The sequence below is a fragment of the Zootoca vivipara genome, chromosome Z1, assembly GCF_965207765.1.
Source record: "Zootoca vivipara chromosome Z1, rZooViv2.hap1.1, whole genome shotgun sequence".
Taxonomy (NCBI): domain Eukaryota; kingdom Metazoa; phylum Chordata; class Lepidosauria; order Squamata; family Lacertidae; genus Zootoca; species Zootoca vivipara.
In genome coordinates this window covers 69,708,468-69,730,481 of record NC_142583.1, presented here as the reverse complement: position 1 = coordinate 69,730,481, position 22,014 = coordinate 69,708,468, and the positions used below count along the sequence as shown (strand labels likewise).

Below are 22,014 nucleotides of genomic sequence, written 5' to 3'. Positions count from 1 at the left end.
GGAACCGACCGACCAACTGTACACACATCAACACTACCGGCTTTCACCAACCAACCCAACCACCACAAACACCCAAACTGATCATTCTATATATACATAAGCATATTTGGGTGAATGGTTGCAGGAGTCATGCAGGCTTTGCCAATTCATTGTAGGCTGTTGACTTAGTTCCTTTTTGAATAAAAGAAACAGCAGCTAATTTTTAAGCCGTGACACCCCTTCTGTTTCTTAATTACAAAAACCCTCAATAGACAGACTGGATTATGCTCTCTGCACATGCACAGAACAGGCATCCCCAAACATGCATAGAACAGGCATCCCCTCCAGATGTTTTGGCCTACAACTCCCATGATCCCAACTAAGAGGGCCAGTGGTCAGGGATGATGGGAATTGTAGTCCAAAACATCTGGAAGGCCAAAGTTTGGGGATGCCTGGCATAGAGGTATACCACAGGTATGTACTTGGGGAAGCATGTATCCAAGATGAGGTCCTCGGTGTTGATCTCCCCCTCCCTATCGTCCCCAGGACAATCCCAAAATGTGCTCTAGAGAGGCCTCCAATCCTCTGGAGCATGTTTTGAGGGTGTGCTGGGGGCTAAAAATAAGAAGAGCAGAGAATTCCACAGGCAAGAAGAAGTCTGTTGTGTGAGTGAAACAGCAGCATTGGCTATAGAATCGCAGAATCATTGAGTTGGAAGGGACCCAAGGGGCCCCCATCCTCCTGCAAGGCAGGAATCTCAATAAAAGAAAGATAATCATATGCAGTGCCAGATTTACGTATAAGCTAAACAAGCTATAGCTTAGGGCCCCACTCTCTTGGGGGCCTCAAAAAAATTGAAAGGGGAAAAAACTGGATGAAAATTTTGTTTCAACCAGGTAAGTAAGGGTGGGGAAGGTGAAGTCCTCCAGATGTTGTTGGACTTGAACTCCCAGTATCCTCCGGGGCATATGGCCATGTTCCTTGGGGCTGATGTGAGCTGCAATGCAGCACCAGCTAGAGAGCCGCATGTCCCCCATCTCTGACTTCTAGCCATACTGCTTTTAACCACTTTCTCTGCACACAGACCAGTACAGCGTTGCCAACTGATAAGAAGAAAAGGACCTGGTCTGCTCTTGTGCTCTTAACAGCAACTTAAATTGAGCAGGTGGTTTTCCCAGCATGACCGTCTATTATGGGCTAGCATCTGCACATCACGCAGATGCTAAAGGGGGAACTGCACTTGTCAGTGGAAAAGTTGTCAAACTCACTCCAGAAGGTGTGCGTACAAAAATGGAATCTTCCCCCCTGGCTTTTAGATGCTCCGTGTTCAAAGCGATTCTTCCATTGTAGCACAACTTCAAGATAACCCATTTTCTCCAGTTACAGGTAGGTAGCCGTGTTGGTCTGAGTCGAAGCAAAATAAAAAAATTCCTTCAGTAGCACCTTAAAGACCAACTAAGTTTATATTTTGGTATGAGCTTTCATGTGCATGCACACTTCTTCAGGTATATGACGTAATTTGTCTTCAAGAGACACACATAAACAAAAAACACCTGAGGGTATTAAAAAATGAAAAACTAGGAATGGAATTCGTTACGGCAGATGCAAAAAAGAAAAGGGGCGTGGTATTGTATGTTAAAAAGAAATGGGAACCAGAATTATTATGGACAGATAATGAAGGCAGAATAGTAATGATAAAAACGACTATTGAGGGCGAGCAATGGATCTGGGTGGGCATTTATGCCCCAAATGGGAGTAAAACAGCCTTCCTAGAAAAATTAGAATCCCAGGTAATGAAGTATGCTCAAAATAAGATCATATTAATGGGGGACACAAATGGAATAATTGACCCAGAATTTGACAAAAGTGTCACCCATCCTATATTTGTGCATCTGGTTGTTCCTGCTTATGTGTCAAACCTTACATTTGTCCCTACGGAAATTCATTTTTTAAAAAACGTTTGCTTCCAGTTCTTCAATCTGTGAAGCTCATCTTCAATCCTGATTCTCTGAGGTCTTAGCTACCCCTCCCAGTTTGGTGTCATCTGCCGATTTGATGATCATCCCCTCTATGCCTTCACCCAAGTCATGTTGAAGAACAACGGGCCCAGGACAGAACCCTGCAGCACCCCACTTGTCACTTTCTCCCAGGATTGTGAAGAACCATTGGGGAGTCCTTTAGAGGCTCAGTTAGTCAACCAGCTACAAATCCACCTAACAGTTCACATCTTTAGCCCACATTTTTCAGTGGTGCCTCGCAACACGAATTTAATTCATTCCAGGAGTCAATTCGTTTTGCAAAAAAATCGTCTTGTGAATCACGGTTTCCCATAGGAATGCATTGAAATTTCTTTTTTTGCCCACGAGAACGCATTAATTAAATTTCAATGCATTCCTATGTGAAACCGCGATTTCGTCTTGCGAGTCACCATCAAATCGCAAGATGCATTCGTCTTGTGAAAAATTCGTCTTGCCTGACATTCGTCTTGCGAGGTACCACTGTACCAGCTTCCCTGCAAGAATACCAGGGGAGACTTTGTGACCAACCCAAAAGGCTTGCCAGAAGATTAAAGCACAGAAAATTTCATTTTTTCCCTCCTTTCTTCCACAGAGAGCTGCATCGAAGATGCGGAGTGTGTGCGTCCCTGAAGCCCACGGGTAGGCAGCCCCCAGAACATCAGCTCTCCAACTTTTATTTCAGAACACCCTCAGAAAAAGAAGAATCCAAAGAACAGGGGTCCGCAAGGTTTACCTTGCCTGGACCGGTTCACTCCAACAGAGGTCTCTCCTTGGGCCAGTTCTTGGGCACGCGTTATGGCGCCCTCAGAAAAAAGGAGAAGAGTCTGAAGAATATCCTAAATAGCGTAAAGAAGGCATAAAAATTGGGAGACCAAATGTAAATACACAGCAAATAATAAAAGTCTTTTATTGCGTTGTGTTGCATGTTTTGTCCTGTGTCATTTCTGCAGAGAAATGCTTGATATTTTCAAATACATGGTGGGGATACTTTGGGCCCCTTAACGCTGGTGTTTTATTGCAGCTGTGTTCTGGACACAAATCCACATTGGTAGTGGATTTAGCCTGCTTTAGTTGCTTAGAATAATAGAATCATGGAATTGTAGAGTTGGAAGGGACCACTTGGATCATTAAGCAAACGGTCTGTGAGCACCTAGAAAGAAACGCTGTGATCACTAAAAGTCAGCATGGGTTTCTGAAAAATAAGTCATGTCAGACTAATCTGATCTCATTTTTTGACAGAATTACAAGCTTGGTAGATGAAGGGAATGCTGTGGTGCCCCAGGATATTCTTGTAAAGAAGCTGGTAAAATGCAGGCTAGACAATGCTACCATTCAGTGGATTTCTAACTGGATGATTGACCGAACCCAAAGGGTGCTCATCAATGGCTCCTCCTCATCCTGGAGAGTAGTGACTAGTGGGGTGCCACAGGGTTCTGTCTTGGGCCCAGTCTTATTCAACATCTTTATCAATGACTTGGATGAGGTGCTTGAGGGCATCCTGAGCAAGTTTGCAGGTGACACCAAATTGGGAGGGGTGGCTAATACCCCAGAGGATAGGATCACACTTCAAAATGACCTTAACAGATTAGACCAGGCATCCCCAAACTTCGGCCCTCCAGATGTTTTGGCCTACAACTCCCATGATCCCTAGCTAACAGGACCAGTGGTTGGGGAAGATGGGAATTGTAGTCCAAAACATCTGGAAGGCCAAAGTTTGGGGATGCCTGGATTAGACAACTGGGCCAAAGCAAACAAGATGAATTTTAACAAGGAGAAATGTAAAGTACTACACTTGGGCAAAAAAAATGAAAGGCACAAATACAGGATAGGAGACACCTGGCTTGAGAGCAGTACATGTGAAAAGGATCTAGGAGTCTTGGTAGACCACAAACTTGACATGAGTCAACAGTGTGATGCAAAAATCATGTTTTAATTTTCCCTGCTCTCTCGCGCCATCTGGTGTCAGTATTTTCATCCTTCCCATTGCAAGGATCACATGATCCTATTGTTTACTTTCCATACCGTGGGAATGGTAGAGACGGAAGCCAATCTGTCAGACTCCTGTTACTGTTACTTTTGTATCTCTTTGTTCTGTCTTGCGACAAGACAGGATGTCTGTATGAGAGCTGCTCCTTTCGTACATGTTTGTTATGTTCTTTTATTTGGCTAATTAGTAGAAATAAATTAGGTGTACTACAAAACCTCCACAGCTTCGCTTCTGTTTGACTCTGCTGAGTTTGGGTGCTCACATGGGCAGCTGTGAGTCCATAGCACCAAGACCCGCTCCTCAGGAATGCTGTGCTGGTGTTCCCGTTACCAGAGGAGTCTTCTGAGGGTCGGAGGAGTTGCTGCTATTGACCAGCTCAGAGAGAGGGTGCCAACATCTGGTGTTGCATGTTTATAGCACATTCAAATCACTGTTTTTTTTACTAATGTAGCTGAGTCCCAAAGTGGAGCTTTTTAAACTGAATTCCATAGACTTTGCAGCTGTGGGACAGCAAAGGTTGGTTAAATACTTGGTCTACATGCTCTTGCCACCTTTGCATACCTGAAATCTTGACCATGCACAATCTCTCATTCTGAGGCAGTACAGATGTCTAATGATTCTAGGGACACTTTCCCTTGCTTTCAGACTATTTCCGTCTCCAATTAATCTTTGGATCATGCAAACTTTGAAGAACTACTATCTTGGGACAGGTCAGTAGGCATGTTCCTGATCAGTATCTGAAACTGGCTTTAGCTGCTGGCTAAAAGTGAAAGAGGTTTATCAGTTCCCATATTCTGCACATATTTTATGATTGATTGCCTTTAAATATTCTTGCAAGCTGCCTTGGTAGAAAAGTAGGCTAGGCATTTGTGGTGTGTGTGCATTACTCATAGGCACCCCAAAACAGAGGTGTGGGGCAGCTCTCTCCCAACCCAGGGGAGGATGTCTTCATCCTTGTTGTTGTTGTTTAGTCATTTAGTCGTGTCCGACTCTTCGTGACCCCATGGACCATAGCACGCCAGGCACTCCTGTCTTGCACTGCCTCCCGCAGTTTGGTCAAACTCATGTTCGTAGCTTCAAGAACACTGTCCAACCATCTCGTCCTCTGTCGTCCCCTTCTCCTAGTGCCCTCCATCTTTCCCAACATCAGGGTCTTTCCCAAGGATTCTTCTCTTCTCATGAGGTGGCCGAAGTATTGGAGCCTCAGCTTCAGGATCTGTCCTTCCAGTGAGCACTCAGGGCTGATTTCCTTCAGAATGGATAGGTTTGATCTTCTTGCAGTCCATGGGACTCTCAAGAGTCTCCTCCAGCACCATAATTCAAAAGCATCAATTCTTCGGCGATCAGCCTTCTTTATGGTCCAGCTCTCACTTCCATACATCACTACTGGGAAAACCATAGCTTTAACTATACGGACCTTTGTAGGCAAGGTGATGTCTCTGCTTTTTAAGATGCTGTCTAGGTTTGTCATTGCTTTTCTCCCAAGAAGCAGGCGTCTTTTAATTTTGTGACTGCTGTCACCATCTGCAGTGATCAAGGAGCCCAAGAAAGTAAAATCTCTCACTGCCTCCATTTCTTCCCCTTCTATTTGCCATGAGATGATGGGACCAGTGGCCATGATCTTGGTTTTTTTGATGTTGAGCTTCAGACAATATTTTGCGCTCTCCTCTTTCACCCTCATTAAAAGGTTCTTTAATTCCTCCTCACTTTCTGCCATCAAGGTTGTGTCATCTGCATATCTGAGGTTGTTGATATTTCTTCCGGCAATCTTAATTCCTGCTTGGGATTCATCTAGTCCAGCCTTTCGCATGACGAATTTTGCATATAAGTTAAATAAGCAGGGAGACAATATACAACCTTGTCGTACTCCTTTCCCAATTTTGAACCAATCAGTTGTTCCATATCCAGTTCTAACTGTAGCTTCTTGTCCCACATAGAGATTTCTCAGGAGACAGATCAGGCACTCCCATTTCGGTGGTCGACACAGTCAAAGGCTTTTGCATAGTCAATGAAGCAGAAGTAGACGTTTTTCTGGAACTCTCTAGCTTTCTCCATAATCCAGCGCATGTTTGCTATTTGGTCTCTGGTTCCTCTGCCCCTTCGAAATCCAGCTTGCACTTCTGGGAGTTCTCAGTCCACATACTGCCTAAGCCTGCCTTGTAGAATTTTAAGCATAACCTTGCTAGCGTGTGAAATGAGCGCAATTGTGCAGTAGTTGGAGCATTCTTTGGCACCGCACTTCTTTGGAATTGGGATGTAGACTGATCTTCTCCAATCCTCTGGCCATTGCTGAGTTTTCCAAACTTGCTGGCATATTGGGTGTAGCACCTTAACAGCATCATCTTTTAAAATTTTAAATAGTTCAGCTGGAATATCATGACTTCCACTGGCCTTGTTATTAGCAATGCTTTCTAAGGCCCATTTGACTTCACTCTCCAAGATGTCTGGCTCAAGGTCAGCAACCACACTACCTGGGGTGTACGAGACCTCCATATCTTTCTGGTATAATTCCTCTGTGTATTCTTGCCACCTCTTCTTGATGTCTTCTGCTTCTGTTAGGTCCTTTCCACTTTTGTCCTTTATTATGGTAATCTTTGTACGAAATGTTCCTTTCATATCTCCAATTTTCTTGAACAGATCTCTGGTTTTCCCCATTCTATTGTTTTCCTCTATTTCTTTGCATTGCTCATTTAAGAAGACCCTCTTGTCTCTCCTTGCTATTTTTTGGTCATCTGCATTCAGTTTCCTGTATCTTTCCCTATCTCCCTTGCATTTTGCTTGCCTCCTCTCCTCCGCTATTTGTAAGGCCTCGTTGGACAGCCATTTTGCTTTCTTGCACTTCCTTTTCCTTGGGATGGTTTTCGTTGCTGCCTCCTGTATGATGTTACGAGCCTCCATCCATAGTTCTTCAGGCACTCTGTCCACCAAATCTAAATCCTTAAACCTGTTCCTCACTTCCACTGTGTATTCATAAGGGATTTGATTTAGATTGTATCTTACTGGCCCAGTGGTTTTTCCTACTTTCTTCAGTTTAAGCTGGAATTTTGCTATAAGAAGCTGATGGTCTGAGTTACAGTCAGCTCCAGGTCTTGTTTTTGCTGACTGTATAGAGCTTCTCCATCTTTGGCTGCAGAGAATATAATCAATCTGATTTCGATGCTGCCCATTTGGTGATATCCATGTGTAGAGTCGTCTCTTGTGTTGTTGGAAAAGAGTGTTTGTGATGACCAGCTTGTTCTCTTGACAGAACTCTATTAGCCTTTGCCCTGCTTCATTTTGAACTCCAAGGCCAAACTTGCCAGTTGTTCCTTTTATCTCTTGATTCCCTACTTTAGCATTCCAGTCCCCTGTAATGAGAAGAACATCCTTCTTTGGTGTCATTTCTAGAAGGTGTTGTAAGTCTTCATAGAATTGGTCAATTTCACTTTCTTCAGCACCGGTAGTTGGTGCGTAAACTTGGATTACTGTGATGTTAAAAGGTCTGCCTTGAATTCGTATCGAGATCATTCTGTCATTTTTGAGATTGCATCCCATTACAGCTTTTGCCACTCTTTTGTTGACTATGAGGGCCACTCCATTTCTTCTACGGGATTCTTGCCCACAGTAGTAGATATGATAGTCATCCGAACTGAATTCGCCCATTCCCTTCCATTTTAGTTCACTGATGCCCAGGATGTCGATATTTATTCTTGTCATCTCCTTTTTGACCAAATCCAGCTTACCTCCATCCATGGTTCTTACATTCCAGGTTCCTATGCAATATTCTTCTTTGCAGCATCGGACTTTCCTTTCTCTTCCAGGCATATCCGCAACTGAACGACCTTTCGGCTTTGGCCCAGCCACTTCATCAGCTCTGAATCTACTTGTACTTGTCCTCCGCTCTTCCTCAGTAGCATGTTGGACGCCTTCCGACCTGAGGGGCTCATCTTCCAGCGTCATAACTTTTATATGCCTGTTGTCTTTGTCCATGGAGTTTTCTTGGCAGGGATACTGGAGTGGCTTGCCAGTTCCTTCTCCAGGTGGATCACGTTTAGTCAAAACTCTCCACTCTGACCTGTCCATCTTGGGTGTCCCTGCATGGCATAGCTCATAGCTTCTCTGAGTTATTCAAGCCCCTTTGCCACGACAAGGCATTGATCCATGAAGGGGGTCTTCATCCTTAACAGCTGCATAATCAAGAGGCCGGAAATTAGACACTCCTTTCTTGGAGGTTTTTAAACAGAGGTTGGATGGCCATCTGTCATGGAAGCTTTGGCTGAGATTAGATGACCCTTGGGCAGTGGCGAACGGTGCCGCTTGACTGCCCGGGACGGCACCCCCTGGGGCAGGGTGTCACTCCACAGCGCGCATGCGTCCTGACGCATGCGTCCTGACGTCACAACGCGCACGCCAGGACGGACTGCGCTTGTCCGCACAGGCACAGTCTGTCCGGGTTGGCACTGCTGCTCTGCTCAGGTGGCGGCCCTTGGGCAGCGGCGCTTGGCCGGTGCTCTGCTTCTTCCTGCTCGAATGGAGGAGGCCAGGGGCAGGCCAGGGGCCGGGGCTCTGCCTCCGCACGCTGCCCCAGGCAGAGTGGAGCTAGGGGCGGCCTGCCCCCTTCACCCCTCCCTTGCTACGTGCCTGCCCTTGGGGTCCCTTCCAACTCTACGATTCTATGAGAGGCTGCATTCAGCAAGCCCTGATTCCTCCAGACATCCACTTTCTCTCAAGCAGAGTGATGACAAACTAGTGCAAATATTCTTAATTTTTGTGGTCTCATTGTGTCATCTACTTAAGCATATCTGAACTAATGTGAATACAGTGGTACCTCGGGTTACGAACTTAATTCGTTCCGGAGGACCGTTCTTAACCCGAAACCATTCTTAACCTGTGGCGCACCTTCGCTAATGGGGCCTCCTGCTGACACCTTGCCATTGGCACATGATTTCCGTTCTCATCCTGGGGCAAACTTCGTAACCTGAGGTACTACTTCTGGGTTAGCGGAGTTTGTAACCAGAAGCGTCGTAACCTGATGTGTTATTAACCCGAGGTACCACTGTACAGTGATACCTCGGTTTTCGAACATAATCCATTCCGGAAGACCGTATGAGTTCCGAAACGTTTGAAAACTGAAAACTCAATACGGAAGCCACATGGCATATTTGACTTCCGAGGCATGTTTGAAAACCAAAGCATTTACTTCTGGGTTTATGGTGTTTGAAAACCGAAATGTTCGTCAAGTGAGACATTAGAATACTGAGGCATCACTGTATATGTTTACCCAACTAAGGTAGAAGTGGAATCAAAGTACACACCATTAATCATTCAGCTTTTCTCCCTGTTTAGTGAACTTTAACTCTGGAAAAAGCTATCCCCCATCTCCAGCCTTTAAGCTAGACAGGAGCAGACAAGGGAAGGAGAAGGAGAAGGAGAAGGAGAAGGAGAAGGAGAAGGAGAAGGAGAAGGAGAAGGAGAAGGAGAAGGAGAAGGGAGGCATAGGACAACATGGTGCAAATGAGCCAAGAGATCCTGTGCAAATGAGCCAATGCCCTCCTAATGTGATTAATCTGATTGAGATTTTGCTCCCCTAGGAGAGATCATTACAGCCTGTGAGGTTGCTGCCCCAACCACTGCCTTGGTAACACTAATATCTCTCAATATATTCTTATTCTCATCATAACTGATTTATTAATCACCTACTAAGCTGCTGCCTCCGAAGATAATTAAAAACAGTTAACGACACAAAGATCGTGAAGCTGAGGCTCCAATACTTTGGCCACCTCATGAGAAGAGAAGACTCCCAGGAAAAGACCCTGATGTTGGGAAAGATTGAGGGCACAAGGAGAAGGGGACGACAGAGGATGAGATGGTTGGACAGTGTTCTCGAAGCTACGAACATGAGTCTGACCAAACTGCGGGAGGCAGTGCAAGACAGGAGTGCCTGGCGTGCTCTGGTCCATGGGGTCACGAAGAGTCGGACACGACTAAACGACTAAACAACAACAACAAAGATGCAAAGAAGCAACTAATGCATTTGAAACAAGGCTGAAACCCCAACAAGTTGACACTCTTGGTAAAAATCCATTTACCCAGCCAGGAAAGCCTGTTTCCAGAGAGGGCAGGTGGTAGCTGTCTGTCCTATCATGACAGGACTGCTATTCTGCAGAACAGGGGCAGCCACAGTACAAGCCCTGATCTGAGTTACTCGGGAGAGGGGCTCTGAGATCTTGGGAACTTGCAGGAGAAACTGCCCTGTGGACCACAGCCTTCTGCTGGGTGTTCAAGGGATAAGCCTGTATATACATATGTTTAAGACAATAAACAGCAGCAGCAACAGCAGCAGCGTCAAATTTAGTGGTGGGTTGCATGCGATCATTGCTAGGCACCAAATTCACCCGGCAACTCTGAAGGCAAGTGATTGTATTGCAGGCCTTTGGGGAGGAGGAACAGAGAATGTATCGTGGACAGATTTCATACCCTCCAACATTTCCCCAATGAAAATAGGGGCATCAATAATAATAATAATAAAATAATAATAATAATAATAATAATAATAATAATAAATGTTATTATTTATACCCTGCCCATCTGACTGGGCTTCCCCAGCCACTCTGGGTGGCTTCCAACATATATAAAAACATAATAAAACATTAAACAATTTTTAAAATCTTCCCTATCCAGGGCTGCCGTCAGATGCCTTCTAAAGGTTGAAGAGTTACTTATCTCCTTGGCTTGGGGGGGGGGTCACATAACTCCATACCTCCAATATTTCTCCGATGAAAATGGGAACGTCCTAAGGAAAAGTGGGACATTCTGGGATCAAATCAGAAACTGGGAAGGCTTCTATAAATCCAGGACTGTTCCTAGAAAACAGGGGTACTTGGAGGATCTGAGCTTTTGCCCCTACCAAAACGAGATCTCCAAATGAAGCATAATTTTGTATCCCATGCTCTGTTAAATCTGTTCTGGGCTTCCTCCAACCGTCCAGGGTAGGTCTGGGGTAAGTGCAGGGGGTGGGCAGAGGTGGAGAAAGGGGGGTGGCATTTCTATTGTGCACAGAACAAGGGCACTAAACATTTCTCATTGGTCCTAAGTATAGGGCAATGACAGGACTACTGCATCTTTAATAATGCTAAATATTAAGGTGCCAAGCCCCGCCTTCTTTTGCAGCTGACTACTCTGTCCGAATGGCCGATTAATCTGGATGAAGAGCAGGTCTGAAAAGCAGAGTGTGGTCCAATCTGCAGGCCAGCTTGTCTTTTTTTAACAACATTCCACCAGCTCTGCTTTCCCTTAAGTTGATTTTCTTCTTCAAGCCCAGCAAGAGGGAAACACTAATTTGGTATGTTGTTCTGGTCGTAACAACCTGGGCTTAAAGGCAGCTGTTAGGTAAGGAAGAAGATCGATTTTCCAGACTGCATTAGGGCAATTACTGAAAAAGCAGGTGCATTAGAGAGAGCGGCAATCATGCAAGACCTTTTATTCCTGACTCAGAAGAGAATAAAGGAGACGTTGGTCAGAATGGCTGGTGCTTGGAGGTTGTCTCCATGCTATAGCCCTTTTGTGGTGTTTTTCTACAGTCATCTGAAAGTGGAATTCAAGTTGACTTTCTGTACAACACTATATAGAATGCTATATTATCAGGCATTGCCCATTCCCAAAGCCAACCTCATTCTATTACATTTACTGTACTCAGAAGGAATTCTGTTCAGCAGCGTTCCCCTGCAATCTGAATTAGAAGTTTCCTTCTTGTGACTTCTGCTTCTAATTGCTTCCTAATTGCAGGCTTCTGCTTCCAATGTGCCTCTAATTTTATCTTAATTGCATAGGGCAGCTGAAGGATTACATACAAATTGAGCCATACCTCTTCCCTGAAAGTGGGAGTAACTTTTCATTACTGGCTTCCTCTCATCATGTTTTTTTCTTCTTCCCTCTACAGCAAAATAATTGCACTGCAAGAACAGGAATGAATTAGTTATGAGGCAATTGGCCAATACCAGGTCACTCTTAACAGAAAGCACTTAGAGGCAGGGGAAACTAACTATTTCTTCCGGAGGAGGAAGCTTCTAATTAAGGTCACAGTAGTCCTTGCAAGCCTGAATACCGGACAGAGCAGTCCTGTAATTGTGTTTCAACTGGGCAAAATCTCTGCACCTTCTGCTTCATGCCTCTCCTGGTTCTCCTGCTGGGGAATTTTATCTTTTGAAAAGGGGTCCAAGGCAGGAGTTGGTGATGGGCCCTGCAGGCACCCTGGCAGCTGCCCATGGATGCCATCATAATGTCACACCTAGAGCAGGGCAATCTTCATCTCCCTAGGTGAGAGATGGGGACATGACTGAGAGAGGAGACCTAGGTGTGACTGGGAGGGAGGGAGGGAAAGCCGCCGCAGGTGAGAGGTGTGATTACCACTTTTGAAGTTGACCCAGAAACTACAATTAATCTGGGAGTGGCCGCTGAGACCATATAAAATTGGTCCTGAAAGACCTACATTGGCTTCTAGTACGTTTCCGAGCACAATTCAAAGTGTTGGTGCTGACCTTTAAAGCCCTAAACTGCCTCAGCCCAGTATACCTGAAGGAGAGTCTCCACCCCCATCGTCCAGCTCTGAGGGCCTTCTGGCATTTCCCTCACTGCGAGATGCAAGGTTACAGGGAACCAGTCAGAGGGCCTTCTTGGTAGTGGCACCCACCCTGTAGAATGCCCTCCCATCAGATGTCAAGGAAATAAACAACTATCCAACTTTTAGAAGACATCTGAAGGCAGCCCTGTTTAGGGGAGTTTTTAATGTTTGATGTATTCATCACATTTTAAATATTCTATTGGGAGCTGCCCAGAGTGGCTGGGAAAACCCAGCCAGATTGGGGTGTGTGTGTGTGGATGAATGAATGAATGAATGAAAAAATATTATTATTAATACCCACTTATACTCAGGTTGGGTGCATGGGGTGTTAGGGGAGGGTTAGTACACCTGGTGGGTGACACATCATGCTCCTTCTGGGGTAGCTTGTCCACCTCTGGTCCCCATCCTGCGCTCAGCTCCCACCTGTGGCTCCTAGAAACTGTCAGTATGCGACAGCGGCCACAACCAGGGTACGGTTTCCACTGGCCGGCTAAACCAGGTGAGGGTAGCCAATGGGCCTCAACCCACATGTTCCAGGGTTAAACCCGTTTTCAATCTGTAGTATGGATGTTCCCTGGAGGTGTCTGACTCAGAGCCTATTACATTAAGCTCAGACCAAAATAAGACGTCAGTGGTGCATTGCCGGCCTCCCTTGCCATAGTACTTTATGACAGTAACACAGAGGTTTTGCTGGGACAGAGTTCAAAGGCTCTCTCCAAACGTTCATTTTATTGCACATGTATGATGAATTGTGCACATGATGTTATCAGGGTGGTCACACTCCATTCCACTATCAATGCTGTTTGTGCCTGCAAGAGGTTTGGGGGGGGGGGACACGCAGTTGGGACTCAGATACATTACACGCAACATCAGATAGCGCCAGAGAGCAGGAAAATTTAAAACATTATTTTCTACAGATTTCCCCCCCTTTTTGCTATAACGATCTAATTCCTGACTTATTTATAGCGGGTTCTCCTCTCCCACCCCCCACCCCCACCACCGTGTCTAGATCCACCCTTGCATTTCCAATCAGGGCATATCCTGCCACTACCTGCGGATTTCCCATAACTTTTTCATCCATAAAAAGTGGGTGTTATGGTGCAGCCCCTTCAGACAGCAGCAATGTATTCAGATAGAACCATTGGTCAGTTGTTAGAGCTAGAGACTCTTAATCTCAGGGTCATGGGTTCGATTCCCACCCTGGGCAAAAAAACTCTGCATTGCAAAAGGTTCTTGAAATAGATGACCCACATGGTCCCTTCCAACTCTACAATTCCATGATGCTCTTATTCTAACCAACTAAAGCAGGCTAAATCCACTACCAATGTGGATTTGTGTCCAGAACACAGCTGCAATAAAACACCACCGTTAAGGGGCCCAAAGTATCCCCACCATGTATTTGAAAATATCAAGCGTTTCTCTGCATAAATGACACAGGACAAAACATGCAACACAACGCAATAAAAGACTTTTATTATGTGCTGTGTGTTTACATTTTGGTCTCCCAATTTTTATGTCTTCTTTACGCTATTTAGGCTATTCTTTAGTTTCTTCTTTTTCTGAGGGCGCCAGAACGCGTGCTCAAGAACTGGCCGGAGAAGAGAACAATATTAATTTTTCTGCTTTTTCTGCTTTTTCTTCACGGCTGGAGCAATTTGCATCATCGGTGCAGCTCTCTGTGGAAGAAAGGAGGGGGGAAAGGAAATTTTCTGTGCTTTAATCTTCTGGCAAGCCTTTTGGGTCGGTCACAAAGTCTCCCCTGATATTCTTGCAGGGAAGCTGGTAAAATGTGGGCTAGAGGATGTGAACTGTTAGGTGGATTTGTAGCTGTTTGAATAACTGAGCCCCAAAAGGACTCCCCAATGGTTCTTCGCAATCCTGGGAGAAAGTGACAAGTGGGGTGCTGCAGAGGTTCTGTCCTGGGCCCGTTGATCTTCAACATGACTTTGGTGAAGGCATAGAGGGGATGATCATCAAATCTGCAGATGACACTAAACTGGGAGGGGTAGCTAAGACCTCAGAGAATCAGGATTGAAAAAGAGCTTCACAGATTGGAGAACTGGGAGCAAACTTTTTTAAAAAATGAATTTCTGTAGGGACAAATGTAAGGTTTGACACATAAGCAGGAATAACCAGATGCACAAATATAGGATGGGTGACACCTGGCTTGACTGTAGTACATGTGAAAAGGATCTTGGGGTCTTAGTAGACCACAAGCTTCATGAGAGAACAGCCTGATGCAGCAGAAAAAAAAGGGAATGCTATTCTAGGCTACATCAACAGAAGTCTAGTGTCCAGGTCAAAGGAAGTAACAGACCCAACCGGGATTATTGGATTATCTGCCTTGCTCAGACCCAGCCTGGATCATTGTGTCCAACTCTGGTCACCACATCTGAAGAGGTGTGCATGCTCACGAAAGCTTATACCAATGACAAACTTAGTGCTACTGGAAGGAATTTTTTTATTTTGTTTCTGGTTACCACAGTTTAAGAAAGATCTTGAGAAGCTGGAATGTGTTTAGAAGAGGGCGAACAGAGTGACCAAGGGTCTGGAAACCAAGCCTTATGAGGAACGGTTGAAGGAGTGTTGGGTATGTTTACCCTGGGGAAGAGAAGATTGAGAGGTGATATGATCCACCTTCTAATATCTGAAGGGCTGCCCAATGGATCCAAAACAATAGATTCAAATACAAGACAGGAGATCCTGACTAAACATTAGGAAGAACTTTCTGAGCGTCAGAGGAGCTAGGCACTGGAACTTTTTAATGGTAAATCGGATGGCCATCTGTCTTGTATGATCTAGTTGAGATTCCTGCATTACTAAATGACCCTTGGGGGTTCTTCCCAGCTCTACAGTTCTGTTATGCTATGGTCATGACTTGTGTCTTTGCCTTGGGGGTGGTTTTCCACTTGACTTTCCTGACTCGCATCCCCCCCCTCTTCCTCTCACCAACACCCCCTCTGGGTGAACTTCATCTCCCACACACAGATACCCTTACCGAGACCGCAGCATTTGCCTAGGACTGCACAACTCCTTTCTTCACCGCACAACTTCCAGCCAGAGAGGCAGGGGTCAGGGAGGTCATTTTCCTCCAGGCAGCGTGCGGTTTCTGGGGTGTCAATGAGGCAGCCAAATTCTTCTCCACAGCAGATTCTGGGGCCAAAGCAGTTTCCTTTCATTTCAGGACCGCAGGTGATGCACTGAGAGAGAGAGAGACAGAGACAGAGACAGAGAGTGAGGGGTGGTGCCGAGTTTGAGTTTGGCTACGGCAAGGTGAGTACAGGTATGCTGAACTAGATGGCTGTTTGGTCTGAACCAGCAAATCTCACGAAAATCCATCCAGACCAACGTTCCCTGTCCCACAGCAACAAGCCGGGTGCTGCCAGGTAGCCCACAAGCAGGGGAAACCCTGTGCCTGCCTTGGCTGCTGGTATTCCGAGGTATACTGCCCCTGAAGCTGGAGGTTTCATCCAACCATGCTGGCTAACACAGTCCTCTCCCCCAGGATTGATTTCTCTAATTGCCCTTTCAAAACTATTTGAGGCTACAATCCTATGCATATTTTCCTATGTATAAACACCATGGGTGACATCCCACTTAATCTTACTCAGGGTAGACACACTGAACTTAATGCACATTATTATTCCATAAGGAGCAGTGCTCCTCCCTGTAGAGCAGCTAACAGGTCCGAGAGGCAGAAAAGGGATTAAGCACACAAAGACACCGTTGGAACAATTTCCCCATAACCAGCAAAGAAGCAGAAAACCAGTTTCTTTTGGAGAAAGGTGCATCAATTGAGATCCTCTTTCTATGTCTCTCTGTCTCTTACGTCTCTGACTTCTTCGCCTGAGACGGGATGACAGTTGTGCAAGTAGCAAGCTGAAGACAAGGTGAGTAGGCAGAGGAAAAAGACTGGAAGAGAGGTCCCAGGCATCTTGGTGGGCATGCAAATCTCGCTCGCAGGCTGTCTTCCTCTTCTGGCTTCTGGCTTCTGGCTTCTGCCTCCTGCATCTACCTCCTTCTTGGACCAACTGCCTCCTTATACCCTTCGTAGCTCCCCATTTCCATCAACACAACACTTCTATCATCATGACCTCAATGGAGGCCCCGCCCTCTCACTCTTTCCTCGCCCCTCTCACTCTGGCCCCGCCCCCTCAACTCCCTCCCTCCCTTTGCGTCCTCCTCCTCTGCCACTATTGCAGCCACCACAAAACAGACATACTTCTGGAAGCTCAGGAATCAAGAAGACAAGAAATTTAAAAAAGAAGGGGAAATGTTTATAATATATATACCAGGCACCCCCCAACTCAACCCTCCAGATGTTTTGGGACTACAATTCCCATCATCCCTGAATGCTGGTCCTATTAGCTAGGGATGATGGGAGTTGTAGTCCCAAAACATCTGGAGGGCAGAGTTTGGGGGTGCCTGGTATATACAAAATCGGTGTTTCCCGTTTGCCTGCAAAGGGAAATGGCGGTGAGGAGTGGATCGTCTGACTAACAGACAACCGCTGCCGGGCTTTCTGAGTGTGGGGGTGCTTGCCAGGGTTAGGCAACCCCCCCAATCCTCACGGAACAGTGGGGAGTCAAGGGGATCAGCCGGGTAAGGAAGAGACTTGCTGCGCTCACGAAGCCTCATCGCTGCATCGACAGCGAGTTGGGGGGGGCGAGAGAAGCGGCTTGAGTCTCCCCTTGGCCCTAGCGCAGCACAGAATAGCTGAAACCATGATCCACCACCTGAAGCAGCAGACTTTCTAAACAAAGTATTTATTGCCAAGCTTGGTGGATTTTAAAGTTAAAGATTTTGGATGAAATTTAATTGGGCAAAGATGGAAACTAAAAAGGAAGCCAACTTCCATCTTCTGAAGGATAGATTCTACAGTACAGACTTGTGAATGAGATTAGAGACATTTGGAAACACATTGGTCCTTTTGTTGCTTTGAAAGCTGCACTTAACTACTAATTAACAATCCATCTCTTTGTTGGAAAAAGAAAGAAATTGTTGTTCATTGAACTTCTAAAGGGGAACATCAGAAGGAATTGTAGTAACCTCAGTTTTTTTATGAATGGTGAAGCTGTCTTTATGAATGAAAGTATCTAAAGGATTGAAAAAAAAATTAAATAAAATTGAAAGGACCCTGGATCTTGGAAAATCCTACTAAAGCTCAACAGGGGAACACTTCTCCATAACTTTTAAATACATTGGCTTTTAATACCGGTAGTCTGGATTGCAAATATAAAGTACATTGGATTTTAATATTTTGGACTATAAAATATAAAGTAGAATACATTGGACTTTAACACTTTGAACTACGGTACAAGATACAGTGTGGATTCCACTATCAATGCTGTTTGTGCCTGCAAGAGGTTTGGGGGGGGGGGGACACGCAGTTGGGACTCAGATACATTACACGCAACATCAGATAGCGCCAGAGAGCAGGAAAATTTAAAACATTATTTTCTACAGATTTCCCCCCCCCCTTTTTGCTATAACGATCTAATTCCTGACTTATTTATAGCGGGTTCTCTTCTCCCACCCCCCACCCCCACCACCGTGTCTAGATCCACCCTTGCATTTCCAATCAGGGCATATCCTGCCACTACCTGCGGATTTCCCATAACTTTTTCATCCATAAAAAGTGGGTGTTATGGTGCAGCCCCTTCAGACAGCAGCAATGTATTCAGATAGAACCATTGGTCAGTTGTTAGAGCTAGAGACTCTTAATCTCAGGGTCATGGGTTCGATTCCCACCCTGGGCAAAAAAACTCTGCATTGCAAAAGGTTCTTGAAATAGATGACCCACATGGTCCCTTCCAACTCTACAATTCCATGATGCTCTTATTCTAACCAACTAAAGCAGGCTAAATCCACTACCAATGTGGATTTGTGTCCAGAACACAGCTGCAATAAAACACCACCGTTAAGGGGCCCAAAGTATCCCCACCATGTATTTGAAAATATCAAGCGTTTCTCTGCATAAATGACACAGGACAAAACATGCAACACAACGCAATAAAAGACTTTTATTATGTGCTGTGTGTTTACATTTTGGTCTCCCAATTTTTATGTCTTCTTTACGCTATTTAGGCTATTCTTTAGTTTCTTCTTTTTCTGAGGGCGCCAGAACGCGTGCTCAAGAACTGGCCGGAGAAGAGAACAATATTAATTTTTCTGCTTTTTCTGCTTTTTCTTCACGGCTGGAGCAATTTGCATCATCGGTGCAGTTCTCTGTGGAAGAAAGGAGGGGGGAAAGGAAATTTTCTGTGCTTTAATCTTCTGGCAAGCCTTTTGGGTCGGTCACAAAGTCTCCCCTGATATTCTTGCAGGGAAGCTGGTAAAATGTGGGCTAGAGGATGTGAACTGTTAGGTGGATTTGTAGCTGTTTGAATAACTGAGCCCCAAAAGGACTCCCCAATGGTTCTTCGCAATCCTGGGAGAAAGTGACAAGTGGGGTGCTGCAGAGGTTCTGTCCTGGGCCCGTTGATCTTCAACATGACTTTGGTGAAGGCATAGAGGGGATGATCATCAAATCTGCAGATGACACTAAACTGGGAGGGGTAGCTAAGACCTCAGAGAATCAGGATTGAAAAAGAGCTTCACAGATTGGAGAACTGGGAGCAAACTTTTTTTAGAAATGAATTTCCGTAGGGACAAATGTAAGGTTTGACACATAAGCAGGAATAACCAGATGCACAAATATAGGATGGGTGACACCTGGCTTGACTGTAGTACATGTGAAAAGGATCTTGGGGTCTTAGTAGACCACAAGCTTCATGAGAGAACAGCCTGATGCAGCAGCAAAAAAAGGGAATGCTATTCTAGGCTACATCAACAGAAGTCTAGTGTCCAGGTCAAAGGAAGTAACAGACCCAACCGGGATTATTGGATTATCTGCCTTGCTCAGACCCAGCCTGGATCATTGTGTCCAACTCTGGTCACCACATCTGAAGAGGTGTGCATGCTCACGAAAGCTTATACCAATGACAAACTTAGTGCTACTGGAAGGAATTTTTTTATTTTGTTTCTGGTTACCACAGTTTAAGAAAGATATTGACAAGCTGGAATGTGTTTAGAAGAGGGCGAACAGAGTGACCAAGGGTCTGGAAACCAAGCCTTATGAGGAACGGTTGAAGGAGTGTTGGGTATGTTTACCCTGGGGAAGAGAAGATTGAGAGGTGATATGATCCACCTTCTAATATCTGAAGGGCTGCCCAATGGATCCAAAACAATAGATTCAAATACAAGACAGGAGATCCTGACTAAACATTAGGAAGAACTTTCTGAGCGTCAGAGTAGCTAGGCACTGGAACTTTTTAATGGTAAATCGGATGGCCATCTGTCTTGTATGATCTAGTTGAGATTCCTGCATTACTAAATGACCCTTGGGGGTTCTTCCCAGCTCTACAGTTCTGTTATGCTATGGTCATGACTTGTGTCTTTGCCTTGGGGGTGGTTTTCCACTTGACTTTCCTGACTCGCATTCCCCCCCTCTTCCTCTCACCAACACCCCCTCTGGGTGAACTTCATCTCCCACACACAGATACCCTTACCGAGACCGCAGCATTTGCCTAGGACTGCACAACTCCTTTCTTCACCGCACAACTTCCAGCCAGAGAGGCAGGGGTCAGGGAGGTCATTTTCCTCCAGGCAGCGTGCGGTTTCTGGGGTGTCAATGAGGCAGCCAAATTCTTCTCCACAGCAGATTCTGGGGCCAAAGCAGTTTCCTTTCATTTCAGGACCGCAGGTGATGCACTGAGAGAGAGAGAGACAGAGACAGAGACAGAGAGTGAGGGGTGGTGCCGAGTTTGAGTTTGGCTACGGCAAGGTGAGTACAGGTATTCTGAACTAGATGGCTGTTTGGTCTGAACCAGCAAATCTCACGAAAATCCATCCAGACCAACGTTCCCTGTCCCACAGCAACAAGCCGGGTGCTGCCAGGTAGCCCACAAGCAGGGGAAACCCTGTGCCTGCCTTGGCTGCTGGTATTCCGAGGTATACTGCCCCTGAAGCTGGAGGTTTCATCCAACCATGCTGGCTAACACAGTCCTCTCCCCCAGGATTGATTTCTCTAATTGCCCTTTCAAAACTATTTGAGGCTACAATCCTATGCATATTTTCCTATGTATAAACACCATGGGTGACATCCCACTTAATCTTACTCAGGGTAGACACACTGAACTTAATGCACATTATTATTCCATAAGGAGCAGTGCTCCTCCCTGTAGAGCAGCTAACAGGTCCGAGAGGCAGAAAAGGGATTAAGCACACAAAGACACCGTTGGAACAATTTCCCCATAACCAGCAAAGAAGCAGAAAACCAGTTTCTTTTGGAGAAAGGTGCATCAATTGAGATCCTCTTTCTATGTCTCTCTGTCTCTTACGTCTCTGACTTCTTCGCCTGAGACGGGATGACAGTTGTGCAAGTAGCAAGCTGAAGACAAGGTGAGTAGGCAGAGGAAAAAGACTGGAAGAGAGGTCCCAGGCATCTTGGTGGGCATGCAAATCTCGCTCGCAGGCTGTCTTCCTCTTCTGGCTTCTGGCTTCTGGCTTCTGCCTCCTGCATCTACCTCCTTCTTGGACCAACTGCCTCCTTATACCCTTCGTAGCTCCCCATTTCCATCAACACAACACTTCTATCATCATGACCTCAATGGAGGCCCCGCCCTCTCACTCTTTCCTCGCCCCTCTCACTCTGGCCCCGCCCCCTCAACTCCCTCCCTCCCTTTGCGTCCTCCTCCTCTGCCACTATTGCAGCCACCACAAAACAGACATACTTCTGGAAGCTCAGGAATCAAGAAGACAAGAAATTTAAAAAAGAAGGGGAAATGTTTATAATATATATACCAGGCACCCCCCAACTCAACCCTCCAGATGTTTTGGGACTACAATTCCCATCATCCCTGAATGCTGGTCCTATTAGCTAGGGATGATGGGAGTTGTAGTCCCAAAACATCTGGAGGGCAGAGTTTGGGGGTGCCTGGTATATACAAAATCGGTGTTTCCCGTTTGCCTGCAAAGGGAAATGGCGGTGAGGAGTGGATCGTCTGACTAACAGACAACCGCTGCCGGGCTTTCTGAGTGTGGGGGTGCTTGCCAGGGTTAGGCAACCCCCCCAATCCTCACGGAACAGTGGGGAGTCAAGGGGATCAGCCGGGTAAGGAAGAGACTCGCTGCGCTCACGAAGCCTCATCGCTGCATCGACAGCGAGTTGGGGGGCGAGAGAAGCGGCTTGAGTCTCCCCTTGGCCCTAGCGCAGCACAGAATAGCTGAAACCATGATCCACCACCTGAAGCAGCAGACTTTCTAAACAAGGTTTTTTTGCCAAGCTTGGTGGACATAAAGTTAAAGATTTTGGATGAAATTTAATTAGGCAAAGATGGAAACTAAAAAGGAAGCCAACTTCCATCTTCTGAAGGATAGATTCTACAGTA

The 22,014-nt window shown here is 45.8% G+C and overlaps 2 protein-coding genes across 2 annotated transcripts; both read right to left on the bottom strand.

Moving 5' to 3' along the window:
* Nucleotides 1–14,032: 14,032 nt before the first annotated feature.
* On the bottom strand, nt 14,033–16,608 carry LOC148687412 (oxytocin-neurophysin 1 proprotein-like). The gene is made up of 3 exons (XM_088661171.1): nt 16,413–16,608; nt 15,582–15,783; nt 14,033–14,259 (listed from the first exon to the last, which is right to left on the bottom strand). The coding sequence occupies exons 1-3, from the start codon at nt 16,527–16,529 to the stop codon at nt 14,165–14,167; spliced, it is 414 nt and encodes a 137-aa protein (XP_088517297.1). The 5' UTR covers nt 16,530–16,608; the 3' UTR covers nt 14,033–14,164.
* Nucleotides 16,609–18,583: 1,975 nt separating this feature from the next.
* LOC148687411 (neurophysin 1-like) lies at nt 18,584–21,161 on the bottom strand. The gene is made up of 3 exons (XM_088661170.1): nt 20,965–21,161; nt 20,134–20,335; nt 18,584–18,811 (listed from the first exon to the last, which is right to left on the bottom strand). The coding sequence occupies exons 1-3, from the start codon at nt 21,079–21,081 to the stop codon at nt 18,717–18,719; spliced, it is 414 nt and encodes a 137-aa protein (XP_088517296.1). The 5' UTR covers nt 21,082–21,161; the 3' UTR covers nt 18,584–18,716.
* Nucleotides 21,162–22,014: the final 853 nt, after the last annotated feature.

Excerpts from the sequence above, each read along its gene's own strand:
- LOC148687412 (XM_088661171.1), bottom strand. The coding sequence starts at position 16,529 with ATGCCCACCAAGATGCCTGGGACCTCTCTTCCAGTCTTTTTCCTCTGC. Across the intron at positions 15,784-16,412 it reads CAGGCGAAGAAGTCAGAGAC|TGCATCACCTGCGGTCCTGA; the intron begins GTAAGAGACAGA and ends TCTCTCTCTCAG. Across the intron at positions 14,260-15,581 it reads AGGCAAATGCTGCGGTCTCG|AGAGCTGCACCGATGATGCA; the intron begins GTAAGGGTATCT and ends TTTCTTCCACAG.
- LOC148687411 (XM_088661170.1), bottom strand. The coding sequence starts at position 21,081 with ATGCCCACCAAGATGCCTGGGACCTCTCTTCCAGTCTTTTTCCTCTGC. Across the intron at positions 20,336-20,964 it reads CAGGCGAAGAAGTCAGAGAC|TGCATCACCTGCGGTCCTGA; the intron begins GTAAGAGACAGA and ends TCTCTCTCTCAG. Across the intron at positions 18,812-20,133 it reads AGGCAAATGCTGCGGTCTCG|AGAACTGCACCGATGATGCA; the intron begins GTAAGGGTATCT and ends TTTCTTCCACAG.